The sequence below is a fragment of the Garra rufa genome, chromosome 19 (genome assembly GCF_049309525.1).
Source record: "Garra rufa chromosome 19, GarRuf1.0, whole genome shotgun sequence".
NCBI lineage: Eukaryota > Metazoa > Chordata > Actinopteri > Cypriniformes > Cyprinidae > Garra > Garra rufa.
In genome coordinates, this window is record NC_133379.1 from 21017641 (window position 1) to 21035587 (window position 17947).

At 34.2% G+C, this 17947-nt stretch overlaps 1 protein-coding gene across 1 annotated transcript; it reads left to right on the forward strand.

Moving 5' to 3' along the window:
- Nucleotides 1–1458: 1458 nt before the first annotated feature.
- Nucleotides 1459–15227, forward strand: st14b (ST14 transmembrane serine protease matriptase b). The gene is made up of 19 exons (XM_073823919.1): nt 1459–1713; nt 2618–2777; nt 2883–3013; nt 3115–3185; nt 4367–4551; nt 4671–4706; nt 4791–5025; nt 5138–5280; nt 7131–7228; nt 7336–7442; nt 8442–8587; nt 8681–8785; nt 9669–9776; nt 9863–9979; nt 10205–10327; nt 12284–12467; nt 12543–12814; nt 14716–14852; nt 14946–15227. Exons 1-19 carry the CDS (start codon nt 1618–1620, stop codon nt 15105–15107), a joined length of 2616 nt encoding a protein of 871 aa, XP_073680020.1. The 5' UTR covers nt 1459–1617; the 3' UTR covers nt 15108–15227.
- Nucleotides 15228–17947: the final 2720 nt, after the last annotated feature.

A 17947-nucleotide genomic window follows, 5' to 3' on the forward strand; every position in this document is an offset into this window, starting at 1 on the left:
AAGTAATTCTAAATAAATAAATAAATCTCACAACAAATACAGCTGAAGTCAAAAGTTTGCTAAATGTTAATTATTTTACCTAAATAAGAAGGATCATACATATTGTTTATTTAATACTGACCTGAATAAGATGTTTCACATAAAAGATGTTTACATAGTTCTCAAGAGAAAATAATAGTTAAATTTATAAAAATGACCATGTTTAAAAGTTTACATACACTTGATTCTTAATACTGTGTTAATACCTGACTGATCCACAACTCTTTTTTTTTTTGTGATAGTTGTTAACGAGTCCTGGACTGTTCTTCAGAAAAGTCCTTCAGGTCCAACAGAGTCTTTGGTTTTCTCAGCATTTTTGTGTATTTGAACCCTTTCCAATCTTTTCACACCGAGGACAACTGTGAGACTCATATGCAACTATTACAGAAGGTTCAAATGCTCACCAATGCTTCAGAAGGAAATACAATGTATTACAAGCCAGCATTGTATTACAAACATTTGAACGCAATGAGGATGTGCAAATTTTTCTTATTTTGCCTAAATCTATATTTTTTTTCATTTAGTTTTGCCCCTCAGAAGCTACAGAAGATACATGTTCCCCAGAAGACAAAATACGTAAAATTTACCCTGATCTTCAAATTCAAAAAGTTTTCACCCTCTGGCTCTTAATGCATCGGTTTTCCTTCTAAAGCATCAGTGAGTGTAATAGTCTGTAATAGTTGCATGAGTCCCTCAGTTGTCCTCGGTGTGAAAAGACGGATCTCAAAATCATACAGTTATTGTTGGAAAGAGTTCAAATACACAAAAATGCTGAAAAACCGAAGAATCTGGGACTCATTAACAACTATCATTAAATAAACAAAAAAAAAGTAAGTGTATGTAAACTTTTGAACGGGGTCATTTCTATAAATTCAACTATTATTTTCTCTTGTGTACTATATGTAAGCGTCTTTTATGTGAAATGTCTTATTCAGGTCAGTACTAAATCAAAAATAACATGTATTTTGTATAATCTCTTATTTTCGTAAAATAATTAACATTTTGCAGATTCTGCAAGGTGTGTGTAAACTTTTGACTTTTCTTTAGTTGATGGGATACCATCTGTGGTCTTATAATTTAGGCTAAATTTGCCACCCTAAAATTAATTTTTGTGTATTTTTTTTTATATATTTAAAAGTGAAACACCTTCAGCGACTGTTAAAAAAGTTGTAAAAGTTTATAATACACCACGAATTAAAATTAGTGTGCTGGTAGTAAATAGACACATTTAATAATTGTATCTCGTTTATTAATTTGATTTACAGATACCCAGGTTTTCTCACGTCACGCCGGTGTTCTCGTGCCTACAGGAAGTAGGTTACCGCACAGGATGGTTGAAACAGACTCACCTGCAGCTCGAAACTGGGTGGGAAGTGAAACCTTACGATTTGCAATAAATATGTACGTTTCTAAAATACAGAACCCGCATTAAAATCAAATCAACGGGGTTATACCCTCTCAGTGCTGAAGGATAATGTAAAGTAAGATGGAAGGCTAGTTTCTTTCAGTTTCTCCAGCAGACACCTGCCCGCGCATATCAGTGAGTTTCGCTGTAGGTGAGGACAAAAGGCCGCCTGCATGACACATGAACGGCAACACAGAGGACTGACAGCGGACAATTTGACAAATTCATCGTATGACATGGAGCCACTCAAATCTGGGACGAAATTTCCGGTATGTTTTAATCTGAATATCTTTCTTTTTTTCTTTTAATCCGACGTTTCCGTCGTTATCAGCTATAAAAAATTCCCGATACTAATCTTCTGTGACGTCCTGTACAGTGCTGTTGATGTTGTTACACAATTATGTGTCTGAATTCTTCAGTATTTCTATTATTTATAAATACTGTAATATATATTATATAAATTACAGTATTTATATATGTGTGTGTGATATAAAATAGTGATATATAATCATACAGCCATATATATACACACACACACACACACACACACACACACACACACACACACACACACACACACATACATACATATACATACATACATACAGCCATATATACATATATATAACTGTATGACTATATATAGCTTTTTGCAATATGTAACAATATATTATATAACTGTATAATACATAACTAACATCTATATGTATATGTATATAAAATATAACTACCAAACAGTGTGTTTTACTGTGTTTTATATTGTACATATTAATGATTATATGTTAAATGTACTTGAACTTTCTGAGGCATATTAAAAGTTGCGAATTTGTCATCTAAAAAACCTGTTTTCCTAATACTAAGAAAAACTGGCGCTTGAGTCATGTGACCCACACACGCGTTTGCCAATGCATACTTGTTTGGGGTGGGTTGTTGACGCTGATGAGCAAGGTGTTGGTTCAGGATTTAGAAAACAGTTGCAACTGCATTGTGCCATATACTCATACCAGTGAGTTTGGACTGCTTTAGAGGAATAGCCTGTTTTGACATGGGTGGTTCAAAATTGCTTATTAGTCATGTACAGTACAGCGCGTCCTTAGGGTTGTTATAGAGCGTAACTCACTCTCTTTGTAGCAGTCACGTGTATAAACAAGTGTATTTTACATTTTTCCGTAGGAACATGGATTGGAGCAGACAGAGCAGTTTCTTCCAGCATCAGATACAAAGAAGTTGCAGAAGAAAAGGGTATCGTGCAGGGCGATTATTGCAATCGGGATACCCACGGCCCTGGCAGTCATTGCAGTTGTAACTGGATTGCTAGTGTGGCAATTTCATTGTAAGTTATTTAACTTGTAAACGAACACAGTTTTATTATAACCAGCACACTATAAATCTGAATGATTATGGTAAAACAACAACTCCATCATGTCCATTGCAACAGACAGGTATAATGGGAGGGTGAGGAAGATGTTCAGTGGTTATTTGACCATCTCCAGTCAGACGTTCTCAGACGCTTATGAAAACAGTAACACCACTGAATATAAAGAACTGGCCTTAAAGGTCTCAAAGCAGGTGAGATGGTCATGTTTCTTTGTAATGTTTTCAGTTATTTATTTTTAAAATTTTCTTTATGTCTGGGTTAAAACTTTGCATTTTTGTACATTGTCTTTTAGCTCAAAAGTATATATGGTCAAGTGCGCGTGCTGTCGAGGTACTATATGGCATCCAATGTGCAAGGTTTCAGGTAATTTAAATAATTTGAAAAAATTATGGGTTGTTGATCTGAAAGGTCAATCACAAGGGTCATTTACATTTTTATTCAAATTTTTGTTTAGTTATTAAATATGCATTTGACCTTGTATGACCTCGTATTAACAGATTGCATGGAGTATTAGAACAGTAAGATTTTCAACGTTTTTAAAGAAGTCTCCTCTGCTCACCGTGCCTTCATTTAATTGATCCAAAGTACAGCAAAAACAGTGAAATTTAGTAATGTTTTTACTATTTAAAATTTTCTATTTAAATATATTTTAAAATCTTATTTATTCCTGTGATATCAAAGCTGATATTTTAGCATCATTACTCCAGTCACCCTTTCAGAAATAATTCTAATATTCTGATTTGCTGCTCAAAAACATTTATTATTATTATGTTGGAAACAGCTGAGTAGAATTTGTTCAGGTTTCTTTAATGAATAGAAAGTTGAGAAGAACAATATTTATCTCAAATAGAAATCTTTTGTAACATGACAAATGTCTTTATCATCTTAGTGTATAATGTTACAAAATATTTGTTTCTATCTATAGAGATCTTTCTATTCATCAAAGAATTCTGAACAACATGTACTAAACTGTTTTAAATATTGATAATAATAATAATAATGAAAATAAATGTTTCTTGAACAGAAAATCAGCATATTAGAATGATTTCTGAAGGATAATGTGACACTGGAGTAACGATGCAGAAAATGAGCTTTGATCACATAAATAATTTACAGTTTAAAACATACTCAAATAGAAAACGGTTGTTTTAAATAGTAAAAATATTTTTAAAAATTGACTGGTTTTGCTGTACTTTGAATCAAATAAATGCGGGCTTAGTGAGCAAAAGAGACTTCTTTAAAAAACATGAAAAACTTTTGACTGGTAGTGTAAATGCAGAAACAAAAATGAGATTGAAAAATACATAAATATTTAAATCACAAATATGATTTAGACAGTTAGATTAGAAGTGAAGATTCATTTAAAGTCTTAATTTCAAGTTTTGTCATCAACCTTAAATAGTTCACTCCAAAATCTCTTTTGAAACAAAACTGTCTATCCATAAAGGCATTAAAGAACATGCCGAACATGACTCATTTTATACTGTGAGTCTTATTGATGTTTATTTGTATCGTAACTTCCGTTATCATTTTTTCCCATTCAGTGAAGGCAGTAATAACGGTATCATCGCTTATTACCTGTCTGAGTTTAATGTACGGGAATCCCTAGTATCTGCTGTGGATGAGGCCATGGCATCCCTGGATGGGGTGGAAAATGCAAAGAAAGCCCGGAGGGGATTTAGTCGCAAGATTGACAATAGCCTCATCATTGACAGCATGACGTCAGGAGGTAAATCTACTGAAAGAGAGTTTCATATTACTGGCATAGTTTCAGTCTGTCACCTCTTGTAATCTAACCAGAAAGAAATATGAGTATCGTTTATATATATATTTTGTTGTACTTTACAGCTGTGGATTCTCGGTTAGCTGGCACAAACCTCAGACGTGAGTTAACAATACTTACCTTACATTTAGCTATTTATACGTGTTTATATCTTAGACTTATATTCAACTCATTCTGTCTTTTAGGCTCGAATAAGAGGTCTCATCATGCCCATCAGAACCAGACAGAGATTATCCGTTCTCCAGGTTTTCCAGATTCCGCCTACCCTCCCAGCCTGTACACCGAGTGGCAGATTCGGGCCGACCCAGAGCACAGGATCAGATTGGAGTTTGACGTCCTAGACCTGGAGAACGATTGTCGTAATGATTTCATCAAAGTGTACGACTCATTAGCACCATCAGAGAAGCAAGTCATAACAGAGTAAGTGCTTATACACTCTCAGTCATCCACTTCATGACGTGCATGTGTGAGATGTGTCATAATTGTTACAGATGTCTGTTTTCGTGTCTGTCTAACATATGTGTTCGTGCAGGAAATGCGGATATCGCTTACCTGATGAGAAGCTAATTTTCCTCTCCTCTGGGAATGTCATGCTGGTTACAATGGTTACAAATGAAGAGAAAAACTTCCCAGGTTTCAGGGCATTTTATTCGCAGATTCCAGCCAAGATCCAAGGTAGAGTTTATTATATTATATAATAATGTATATTATAAACTCCTAAGTAAGGGCCAAAGTTCATTTTTTGACACACTTGGCAGTTACTTAATATTTCTTACTTGTTATGAAACTGTATTTTGCAATATTTGTATAAAAAAATGTCCATTATATGCTATTTTTTATTAGCCTGGAAAAAATCCAGACCCTAATCTATTAAGATTAAGGGTCTGGCATCGAGCAATGAAAAGGACCTAACTTGAGGGGCGGCACCAAGCATGCATTTGAAACTCTCACTGCACGCAATTGGATAACGCCACGACCAATCACAACAATACACACACAGCGGAGCTAACTGATAGATTAAACTCTTACCGTATCCAGTCGGCAAAATAGCAAAAACATCCTTCTTGCAAAGGAACGATTCGAGCGCGGTTTTCTGTTCCTCTTTTATATGAAAAGCCAAGTCTAACTCGTTCATTGTAGCGGCCAAAGCCGCATCTGTAGCCATCTTTCAATGTTTACTAAATGATAATTTCCGGACGTCGCAGCGCTGTCGTCATCAGCTTAGCTCGCCTCTGGCCCGCCTACATCAGATACACCGATTTGATTGGTTCCCAGAACTGCTTACGTAATGCAGTAACGTGCATCATTGCTCGATGCCAGAGTGTCTTGCAGAGACAATTCAAATTGTGCTCTCACGAGACCTCTGGATTTCCAGGGTAATTTTTTATGTTATTCAGTAAAACAGTAATATTATGAACTATTATTACAATTTAAAATAACTTATTATATTATTATAAATATTATTACTTCTATTTTAATATTTTTTTAAAGTGTAATTTATTCTTGTTATGGCAAAGCTGAATTTACAACAGTCATTACTCAACAGTCTTCAGTGTCACATGATCCTTCAGATATCATTAAAACATTCTGATTTGATGCTGACAAAAATTATTAATAATATTATTATTATTGTCAAAAACAGTTTTACAGTATATTTTTTGTAACTGTGATACTTTTTATTCAGAATTCTTTGATGAATAGAAAGTAAATTAATAGAAACATTATAAATGTTTTCTACTGGCTTTTTTGATCAATTTGATGCATCCTTGCTGAATAAAATGATCAATTTCCTTTAAAAAAAAAAACATTTTTTTATATTTTTATTTTTATTTTAAATGGCAGTGTATATTGTATATTACCTCGCTGAGTTTGTCAGTAAAGAAAAACTAAATAAACTGAGGTAAAAATTGTGTTTTCTTTTACAAATACACTAGTCAAAAGTAATATTTTTTACTGTTAGTCTCTTTACAGAAGTCTCTTCTGCTCACCAAGCCTGTATTTATTTGATCCAAAATACAGCAAAAGCAGTAATATTGTAATATTTTTACTATTAAAAAAAACTATCTATTTGAATATATTTCAAAATGTAATTTATTCCTCTGATCAAAGCTACATTTTCAGCATCATTACTCCAGTCTTTAGTGTCATATGATCCTTCAGAAATCATTCTAATATGCTGATTTGCTATTCAAGAAACATTTTTTTTATTATTATCAATATTTAAAACAGTTGAGTACATCTTTTTTTCAGGATTCTTTGATGAATAGAAATATTCAAAGAGTAGCATTTATCAGAATATTAGAATGATTTCTGTAGGATCATGTGACTGGAGTAATAATGCTAAAAATCCAGCTTTGAAAGGAACAAGGAATAAATTACATTTTAAAATATATTAAAATACAAAACAGTTCTTTTAAATAGTAAAAATATTTCTAAATTTTACTGTTTGTGCTGTACTTTGGATCAAATAAATGAGCATCATAAGCCCTATATTTGTGTGAATAATGTTTTGTCACATTCTTTAGACTGCGGAGGAAAACTGACAGGGCTTCGCGGTACCTTCACTTCACCTGGCTATCCCTCCCATTACCCACCTAAGTCTGAGTGTGTCTGGAACATTGAGGTATAAATGATTTTCTTTGAGTGTCATTTAACGTCTTCAGCATTAATCAGTTCCTAACATGTAATCCTCTCACAATATTGTAAGTTCTTAAATGTTCTCTGTGACAGGTTCCATCAGGAAAGCACATCAAGGTGAAGTTTGACAAGTTGTCTATACACAGCCCTGATCAAAACACCATCAGCTGTCCAGCAGACTACTTGGAGATAAACTCCAGGTTAGACAATAACAAGTGTCATAAGAGTAATCATCATTTAGTGAGTAGATGTTTTGTACGCCAAATTTGAAAAGCATTTAATTAATCAAAAGTGACACAAAAAAAAGTGCTTTTGAACTTTCTATTAATAAGGAAGCAGTTTCCGCCACTGAATAAAAAAATAACAATGGTAATTGCGACTTTTTATCTCACAATTGCGAGTTAACATCTCGCAGTTCTGACTTTTTTCTCACAAATGCGAGTTTGTATCTCACAATTCTGACTTTATTTCTCGCAATTCTGACTTTTTTCTCACAAATGCAGTTTATATCTCGCAAATCTGACTTTATAACTCGCTATTGTGTTTATATCTCACAATTCTAAGAAAAAAAGTCAGAATTGCGAGTTTGTTTAACACAATTCTGAGAAGAAAAGTCAGAGTTTCTTAGAGTTGTGATATATAAATTCGCTATTGCGAGTTATGAAGTCCAGAGAAGTTCTGAGGAGACAGTTTATATCACACAATTCTGACTTAATAACTCGCAATTGCGAGTTTATATATCACAATTCTGACTTTATAACTCACAATTGCGACTTTTTATCTCACAATTCTGACTTTTTTCTCGAAATTGTGAGTTTATATCATGCAATTCTGAAAGTAGCAATAACCTTTTTTCATTTTCATATATTCCATATGTTAATCACAGAATACTGAAAGAAATGTATCATGGTTTTCACATAAATATTAAGCAGAACAACTGTTTTCAGCATTGACAATAATAAAAGTATTACTTTAGCATTAAATCAACAAATTAGAATGATTTCTGTAGGATAATGTGGAGTAATAACTGCTGAAAATTCAGCTTTTTACAGGAATACATGTCATTCTAAATGATACAGAAAACAGTTGTAGTTATAAATTGCAGCAATATTTCACAATAATACAGTTTTTTTATGTATGCAGCCTTGGTAAGCCATTTTAAAAATGTTACTGACCCAAAACTGTTATTTTTATTTCAGAAATACTTTTAGGATATGTGGAGAGAAGCCACCCAAAACTGTCTACACTATCAAATCAAACGTAGTCACCATCAGCTTTCATTCTGACCTTTCTAACGTAAGCGAAGGCTTTTCTGCAGTGTTTGAGGCCTTTGAACCCACTGATCGTAAGTAGAATCATAATTTTTCCTGCTGATATTAAAACACAATGTTCAAAGCAGTACATCATGACAAAAATATCTCATATCACTTTTTCACAGCCTGTCCTGGGAGGTTCCAGTGTGACAATGACCTGTGTGTGTCCCCTAGCCTACATTGTGATGGCTACAATGACTGTGGAGATATGAGCGACGAGAGGGGCTGCAGTAAGTTCATACCATATTTACTTCTGACTAGTCTTTGTATAGTTGGTTTCTCTTAAAGGAAAAGTTCACTCCCAGAATAAAAATTTCCTGATAATTTAGTCATCCAAGATTGTCCATGTCTTTCTTTCTTCAGTCTCAAAGAAATTAAGGTTTTTGAGGAAAACATTCAAGGATTTTTCTCCAGTTAGTGGACTTCAGTGGTGGCCAACGGTTTGAAGGTTCAAATTGCAGTTGCAATGCAGTTTCAAATGGCTCTACACGGTCACAGATGGTCATTTCTCTTACAAATGCAGGTCTTCACTTATTACATAATCATATTGGAAAATATTTGCACGGTTTGTTCTTCGTCTGTGTCCATCTTCATCTAATTTTCTCCTCCAACTTCAAAATCCAACCGTGTTGTTTTACCTTTTCTGTAAAGGGTATTTGACTTTCTTTGGATGTTCGCTTTGTAAACACAGGGTTGGTACTTCTGCATATGTCATGCGTGACCTTTTCAAAATCATTATGTAATGCACAAGGTTGGGCTGGTGCATGAGCATTTGTGGTTAAAAAGTATATACATTTGTATTGTTTTATAAAAAAAGATGATAATTTCACTAGACAAGACCCTTATCTCTTCATCTGGATCGTGTAGAGACCTTTGAAGCTGCATTGAAACTGCATTTGGACCTTCAACCCTTTAGCTGGAATGTTTTCCTTAAAAACCTTAATTTCTTTGCAACTGAAGAAAGAAAGACATAAACATCTTGGATGACATGGAGGTGAGTAAATAACATAACATTTTTATTCTGGAAGCGAACTTCTTCTTCAAGTTCTTAAGATACTATAATGTCAGAGTGTTATGTTGATGTCGCGTTACTTTCTTTACCCCTGCATACAGCATGTAATGAGACTCAAATAAAATGCAACAACGGCTTCTGCAAGCCCAGTTTCTGGCGCTGTGATGGGGTGAACGATTGTGGCGATAACACTGATGAGGAAAACTGTGGTAAGGATGAAACCACTCAAAATCATGAACTATGGAGCAAAAGTGATGGAAGCAGTTTCATTTTTTTTGTTTGATTTGGTCTGCAGGAAATTGCAATGCTCACGAGTTCAGATGTCGAAGCGGCCGTTGCATACCGGCATATAAGAAGTGTAATGGCTACAATGATTGTGGCGATGGCTCAGATGAATCTCAGTGTCAGAAATGTGAGAACTGTTCAGTTGACTGTTTTTTTTTTTCAATATTTGGCCTTATTTTGATTTTGAAAGTTAATATATAGTAAATTATATTATTATTATTATGTATACCTCTATTGGTTATATATCTATATATACTTTCACAGTTACTGTAGTTATTTACCAGCTCTAAAATTTAACTTGGAGGTTGATAAATATCCCTGCTGACAACTCAGTTGCCTCTTTTGTATCCAGCCATAGCTGTTCACTGCTCTGATCTCACATATAAGTGCAAGAATAACCAGTGCATTAGCAAGCTGAACCCTATGTGCGATGGAGAGACTGACTGTGAGGATGGTTCGGATGAAGCTGAATGTAGTAAGTCCAGAATTTATCTGTCTTTCCTCTGGGAAATCATGTGGCATGTCTGTTTCTATATATTTTAAATTGTCATTTATTCCTGTGATGACAAAGCTGAATTTTTAGCAGCCATTACTCCAGTCTTTAGTTTCACTTGATCCTTCAGAAATCATTCTAATATGCTGATTTGTTTAGGAAATATTATTATTATCAATTATCAGTGAACATTTTAATAGAAAATATTGATGTAAAATAGAATCTTTATAATAAATATGGAATAAAAAAATGAAAAAGACATGTTTATTATTTTTAATATTTTGTAAACTCTATATGAGCCATTCTACAGAATTGGTTCAAAGTCAGAGATGGAAACGTCTTGGAAAAAATGTATTTTCCACAAATTTTGTACATATGCAAATTGTATAATATCCAAGGTACACAGTAACTGTGCAGTTGATTCTCATATTGTATTTTCTGAAAGTTTTGGAATATTTGTCCCCTCTGCAAATTTGTCACTACCGAAACACAGTAATATATAATGTATTAATAAGGGTTATATTGACCTATTAAAATTTTGATTACAGTAATTTTGCTTGTAAATATTATTTATATATATATATATATATATATATATATATATATATATATATATATATATATATAAATAATGTTTCCAGAGGTAAATCAATGACAGTTACACTTGTAACAATATTTCAAGTGTGATTTATGAGATTTGTTGTATTTTGAATCCAATTTTCCTAGGTAAAAGGCAAAAAGTTATTTTGAAATCATACAAAGTTAAGGATTTATTAGTTTAAATATAACCTAACCATTGAACCAAGCACTATCATAATATCTTAGTTTATAATTCAGTAGACTTATATTTTTGACAAAACATCCCATGGTTTAGTCATGACAGCACAAGTTTGGTAGTTTTGATAGCAATCACATTACAGAATTTTACCCCACATACTAAAACACTACAAAAAGATACTATAATATTACAAATTTGCATAACTGTACTAAATTTTGAAAGAATTATATGTTCCCTTTTGTCACTACCAAAACAATGATGACTTGTTTTGGTTGTGACAATTTAATGGGATTATACCCCAAAAACAAAGATGTCACTACCTAAACTTCACCAAATGTTTTGGTCGTGACTGTTTCAGTACTATCAGTAGTGACAATTTTAGATACTTTTGAGCTGACCTCAAAGATGCTAATCAGCACATGGTTTAGCTAGCACAGTTCTGAACAGTTGTACACATATACAAACTAAATATTATGGGAAAACACCCCAAAAATTGCTTAATTATAGAAAAATGGTGTTCGGTGACATTCTTTAAAGTTACACACATATGTTTCATACTTTTGAACACATTTACCTTAAAATGATAGAGCCTATCTACTCACCATGTAACTATGGGAGAGTGTGACAAATATTTCCTAATAAATGTAGGTGTGTAGTTAAAATTAGTCTCAGCCAATGAAAAACATACACTCGGTAGTGACATGAAAATGCGGGACACATTTTTTTAAACATAAAGTTTCAAAATTTACAAAGAAAATAAAAGATAAATATTTTATTTGAGTTTAGGGTTAGGGGCAACCTCCCAAATTGCAAGTACCCACTAAATGTTATTTTAAATATTATTGTTAATTTCAATAGATAATAAAAGCATCTTAGATTTAGGATCTTAAAAACGTCTAAGATTTGAATGCTTAAATGCTTTTTAAATTTGTTTTTGGTTGTGGGACAGCAGTTTGGACCAGTTCGGTAAAATGGCTCATATTCAACGAATTGAATATCAATTTATCAGATTACAATATTTCAAAACTGACATGATTTTAATTGTTGGATAGAGAAGTCTTTTGTCTGATATGTATTTCTGATCTGTTTCAAAATAGATACGTTCATGCTATGAAAACTATTAATAGTATGTGTATTTATGTCTGTTTGATTCACTGTAGAATGCGGGGTAAAGCCATATAAATCCAGTCGTATTGTGGGTGGAAAGGACTCAGATGAGGGAGAATGGCCCTGGCAGGTCAGCCTCCACATGAAGACACAAGGTCACGTCTGCGGGGCATCTGTTATCAGTAAAAACTGGCTGGTCACTGCTGCTCACTGCGTGCAGGACAAAGAAAAGTACAAGTGAGTTCCTACCTTGCGTGGCCCTCTTCACTTCTCCAGCTCTGACCCTAAATGATTGTTTGTTTTATTTGCTAGATATTCCCAGGCTGACCAATGGGAAGTCTATCTAGGTCTACATCACCAGAGTGAGACTAGTAAGTCAACCCTAAGACATGTGAAGCGCATCATTTCCCACCCTCAGTATGATCCCATGAGCTACGACAATGACATTGCGCTGATGGAGTTGGACAGCCCTGTAACTCTCAGCCAGAGCATCTGGCCCGTTTGCTTACCGGAAGCCTCACATGATTTCCCAGTGGGCAGATCTGTCTGGATCACAGGCTGGGGCAAACTGAGAGAGGAACTTGGTAAGTAATGTAACAACCTGCAGTGAGGGGAAAAAATATTTTATCCCCTGCTGATTTTGTATGTTTGCCAACTGACAACAAAATTTAAACAGTAAAAGAAAAAGCATTTCCAAAAAGTTAAATGTGAAATAAATATTTGACCCCTTCACAAGACATGACTTAGTACTTGGTGGCAAAACCCTTGTTGGCAATCACAGAGGTCAGACGTTTCTTGTAGTTGGCCAACAGGTTTGCACACATCTCAGGAGGGATTTTGTCTCCTCGTTGCAGATCCTCCCCAAGTTATTAAGGTTTCGAGGCTGATGTTTGGCAACTCAAACCTTCAGCTCCCTCCACAGATTTTCTATGTAATTAAGGTCTGGAGACTGGCTAGGTCACTCCAGGACCTTAATGTGCTTTTTCTTGTGCAATTCCTTTGTTACCTTGGCCGTGTGTTTTGGCTCATTGTCATGCTGGAATACCCATCCACGACCCATTTTCAATGCCCTGGCTCAGGGAAGGAGGTTCTCACTCAAGATTTGATGGTACATGGCCCTTTCCATTGTCCCTTTGATGCAGTGCAGTTGTCCTGTCCCCTTAGCAGAAAAACGTCCCCAAAGCATAATGTTTCCACCTCCATGTTTGACAGTGGGAATGGTGTTCTTGGGGTCATAGGCTGCATTCCTCCTCCTCCAAACACGACGAGTTGAGTTGATGCCAAACAGCTTGATTTTGGTCTCATCTGAACACAACACTTTCACCCAGTTCTCCTCTGAATCATTCAGATGTTCACAGGCAAACTTCATACGGGTCTGTACATGTGCTTTCTTGAGCAGAGGGACCTTGTGGGCACTGCAGGATTTAAGTCCTTTACGGCGTAGTGTGTTATCAATTGTTTTCTTGGAGACTATGGTCCCAGCTGCCTTGAGATCATTGACAAGATCCACCAGTGTAATTCTAGGCTGATTCCACACCGTTCTCATGATCATTGAAACTCTACGAGGTGAGATCTTGCATGGAGCCCCAGACCGAGGGAGATTGACAGTTATTTTGTGTTTTATCCATTTGCAAATAATCGCACCAACTGTTGTCACGTTTTTATCAAGCTGCTTGGCGATGGTCTTGTAGCCCATTCCAGCCTTGTGTAGGTCCACAATTTTGTCCCTGACATCCTTGGACAGCTCTTTGGTCTTGGCCATGGAGGAGAGTTTGGAATCTGATTGAATGATTGCTTCTGTAGACAGGTGTGTCTTTTACACAGGTAACAAGCTGAGAGTAAGTGGATTCCCTTTAAGAGAGTGCTCCTAATCTTAGCTTGTTACCTGTAAAAAAAAAAAAAAAAACACCTGGGAGCCAGAAATCTTGCTGATTGATAGGGGGTCAAATACTTATTTCACTCATTAAAATGCAAATCAATTTATAACTTTTTTGAAGCGTGTTTTTCTGGATTTTTTTGTTATTCTGTCTTTCACTGTTAAAATAAAGCTACCATTAAATTTATAGACTGATCATTTCTTTGTCAGTGGGCAAACGTACAAAATCAGCAGGGGATCAAATATTTTTCCCTCACTGTACACTGCCATGTAAAAGTTTAGGATCAGTAAGATTTTTAATGTTTTTTAAAAAGTCTAAGCTACATTTTCAGCATCATTACTCCAGTCTTCAGTGTCACATGATCTTTTAGGAATCATTCTAATATGCTGATTTATTATCAATGTTAGAAACTATTTCAAGTCTTTACTATCACTTTTTGTCAATTTAACATATCCTTGCTGAAAAAAGTATTCATTTCTTTCAAACAAATAAAGAAAGAAAAAAAATTACTGGCCCCAAACTTTTGAATGGTAGTTATATATTTTCACAAAAGATTACACATTAAAATTGTTGGTAAGCTAAGAAAATGTTTCTTCTCCATGCTTCAGAAGATGTTGCATCAGTGTTGCAGAAGGCCGAGGTGCGCATTATTAACACCACTGTGTGCAGCAGGCTGATGGATGATGGGATAACACCACGCATGATCTGTGCAGGTGTATTGAGTGGAGGTGTAGACGCATGTCAGGTGAAATGAAAGATCTGTTTTTTTCACATACAGATACATGTCATAGTCTTGCATTTCTTAGTAACACACATATATTCCTCATTCCTCTGCCAGGGTGACTCAGGCGGTCCGATGACTTCCACTGAGAGCAGTGGCCGCATGTTTCTCGTTGGAGTGGTGAGTTGGGGAGATGGCTGCGGCCGCAGGAACAAGCCTGGAGTTTACACACGGGTCACAGAATACCGCAGCTGGATCAGAGAGAAGACAGGGGTATAATGTCACAACCGTGACAAGAAATGGACTAAAACATAAAATGTATTAAGAGTTATTGAGGATAATTAAAGCATTTATATTTGTATTTCAGAAGCCATAAAGATTCCTATAATCAGCCCACATGCCCACAGTTAATTTTTTTTACTTTAATTTTCCGTAAATATAAATATCTTCAATTTCTCCATGTATTTACACACTTAAGAGTGTTTTGCCTATGTGGTATGTGCTGTATTTGAGCTCAAATGTTGCTCTTGCTGTGGAGGAAAAGTATTCTTGCTGCCTTGCTTATTAAGTCTTGAGTGGTTGTCAGGGACTTTTGTAATGTAAATGTTGGCATAATGTATTAATTCATGATTCATGATCAGATCTGTGCACATTTGTCTTTTATGGCTAAGTAATAAGAAATAATTGTATTGTTTTCATTTATTCTGGACAGTTAATGTCCTGTGAAATGGCATTTTATTTTTACATGTGGGCTGATGAAATTCTATAATTTCTATAAGCTTTGTATGTTAGTTGATAGCAGACTAAGTGTGTGTGTGTATAGATGACTGTGTTCTTGCTCCTTAGATTTCTTTTACATCCATCAAAATTTTGAAACTTGAAATATGAAAATATCAGCATTTTTATGTTCTGTTCAAACAAGTGGTGATTTTTTTTTAGATTCTATTTTTGCATTTTGTTTACATCATTTTTGTTTTACTGTGTATCTGTGATTTAGTTTCAAAATGTTAGATTTTTATTTTTGTTAATGCCCTCCTTGGGGGATTGGCGTTCCCATAATGTGCCTTGATACTGTGGGTTCTTTGATAAACATTAAAAGGTAAATTCTAATCTGCTTTGCATTTGCTTACTTTCATGTTGTGTATTCAGGAGTTGATGCTATATTTTAAGAAAGTTGTGAAAAATATTACAATTGCAACAACTGCATTTTAAATATGTGACCCTGGACCACAAAACCAGTCTTAAGTAGCATAGCCAAAAATATAATGTATGGGTCACAATTATAGAGTTTTCTTTTATGCCAAAATTCATTAGGATAATTAGTCATGTTTCATGAAGATATTTTGTCAATTTCCTACCGTAAATATATCAAAACCTAATTTTTGATTAGTAATATGCCTTACTAAGAACTTTAAAGGCGATTTTTTTTTAGATTCCAGATTTTTAAATAGCTGTATCTTGGCCAAATATTGTCTCAATTTTTAAAAAAAAATACCGGTTTTGTGGAGCAGGGTGACATATAACAAATTTAACATGTTAATAGGTTAACCCAAGATCTATGAATACTTTTAATCATCTAAAAAGTATCTTACTTTTTGTTTATATATTATTCATTGATATTTACGCAATGCCTTATTTCTGTCTATTTCTATTAATTGTAGTGTAAGGTTTGGAATTATTATTTGCATTTGTGAATTTAAAATTGAATTAAATTCATAACTAAACTTGTATTGTCTTATGAAGGATGAAACCTATGCAAATAATGTGAATAGTTGAACTTACTTTGTTAATTTATTTATCCAAAAGCTATTATAAAATGATTCTGAATTCTTAAAGTTTGGATGAAAACGTTTGCTTGTGTGTGATGCTGTGTCTTTGCAACAGAGAAAAATAGGAATATTCGCCTTTTCTTGAACATTTTCGTATTCATTTATTTATTCATTTATTCATTATTTGCACGTTTAAGTATATATTTATTTATGCACGAATATATAGACTTGTGAATATTTTATATTTTTGAGAAATCATTCTTTTGCAGAATGAACGGAAGTTGGTGACAGACCGGAAATGTGCACCAATGTTATTATTCCTACCGCCCTTGTGCGGAGCTAGCTAACATATTCATTCCTAATTTCCACCCACATTCAGGGTAAGATGCTTTAAATGTTTATCTGATATACGTAAAATAGATAAACGAAAACGATAGATTTTGGTAATTACTTCAAAATAGATTAAAAGGCTGAACGAGACTGTTAGCTCGTTGTATTAGCCAGTAGCAGAATTAGCAACACATCAAAGATAGTTATTACATGTACCTTTTGTCATAAATTCATACGTACAAATTGTCAATACAGGAAATAATAGGCGGTTTCATAGTTTTTCTATTTTAGTTTCGTCTGGTTTGTTGTCCTCATAAGTAAAATGCACGCGAACATGCTAAAGTATCTTGACAGTTTGCATACATGCTGATTTTGTTGTCATATGTCTCATTATCACGAATGCTGTGTTAGATACAATTGTGTAAAATGCAGCCATTTAATAATGATATCCACTACCAGTCAAAAGTTTTTGAACACTAAGATTTTTAATGTGTTTTAAAGAAGTCTGTTCTCACCAAGCCGGCAAAAACTGTAACATTTTGAAATATCTTCTATTTAAAATAACTGCTTCCTATATCAATATATTTAAAAATCTAATATATTTCTGAAGGATCATGTGACAATGAAGGCTGGATTAATGATGCTGAAAATTTTGCTTTGATCACAGGAATGAATTACATTTTAAAATATATTCAAATAGAAAGCAGTTATTTTAAATAGAAAAAATATTTCACAATATTACTGCTTTCGCTGTATTTTGAATCAAATAAATGCAGGCTTGGTAAGCAGAAGAGACTTCTTTAACATTACAAATTAAAAACCTTCCTGTCCAAACGCTTTTGACTGGTAGTGTTTTTCCAAAAGACAAGTTAATTACTAAAAAGTCTTACAAAATACTGCTTTCCTCATGTCTTTAGACCTTCTTTAGTTGATAATATTTAACTTTGTAAACCCACAGATACCGTTTGTGCTGCTGTGAACGGTTAGGCAAAGATGGATGCATTAGATCACATGTTAACA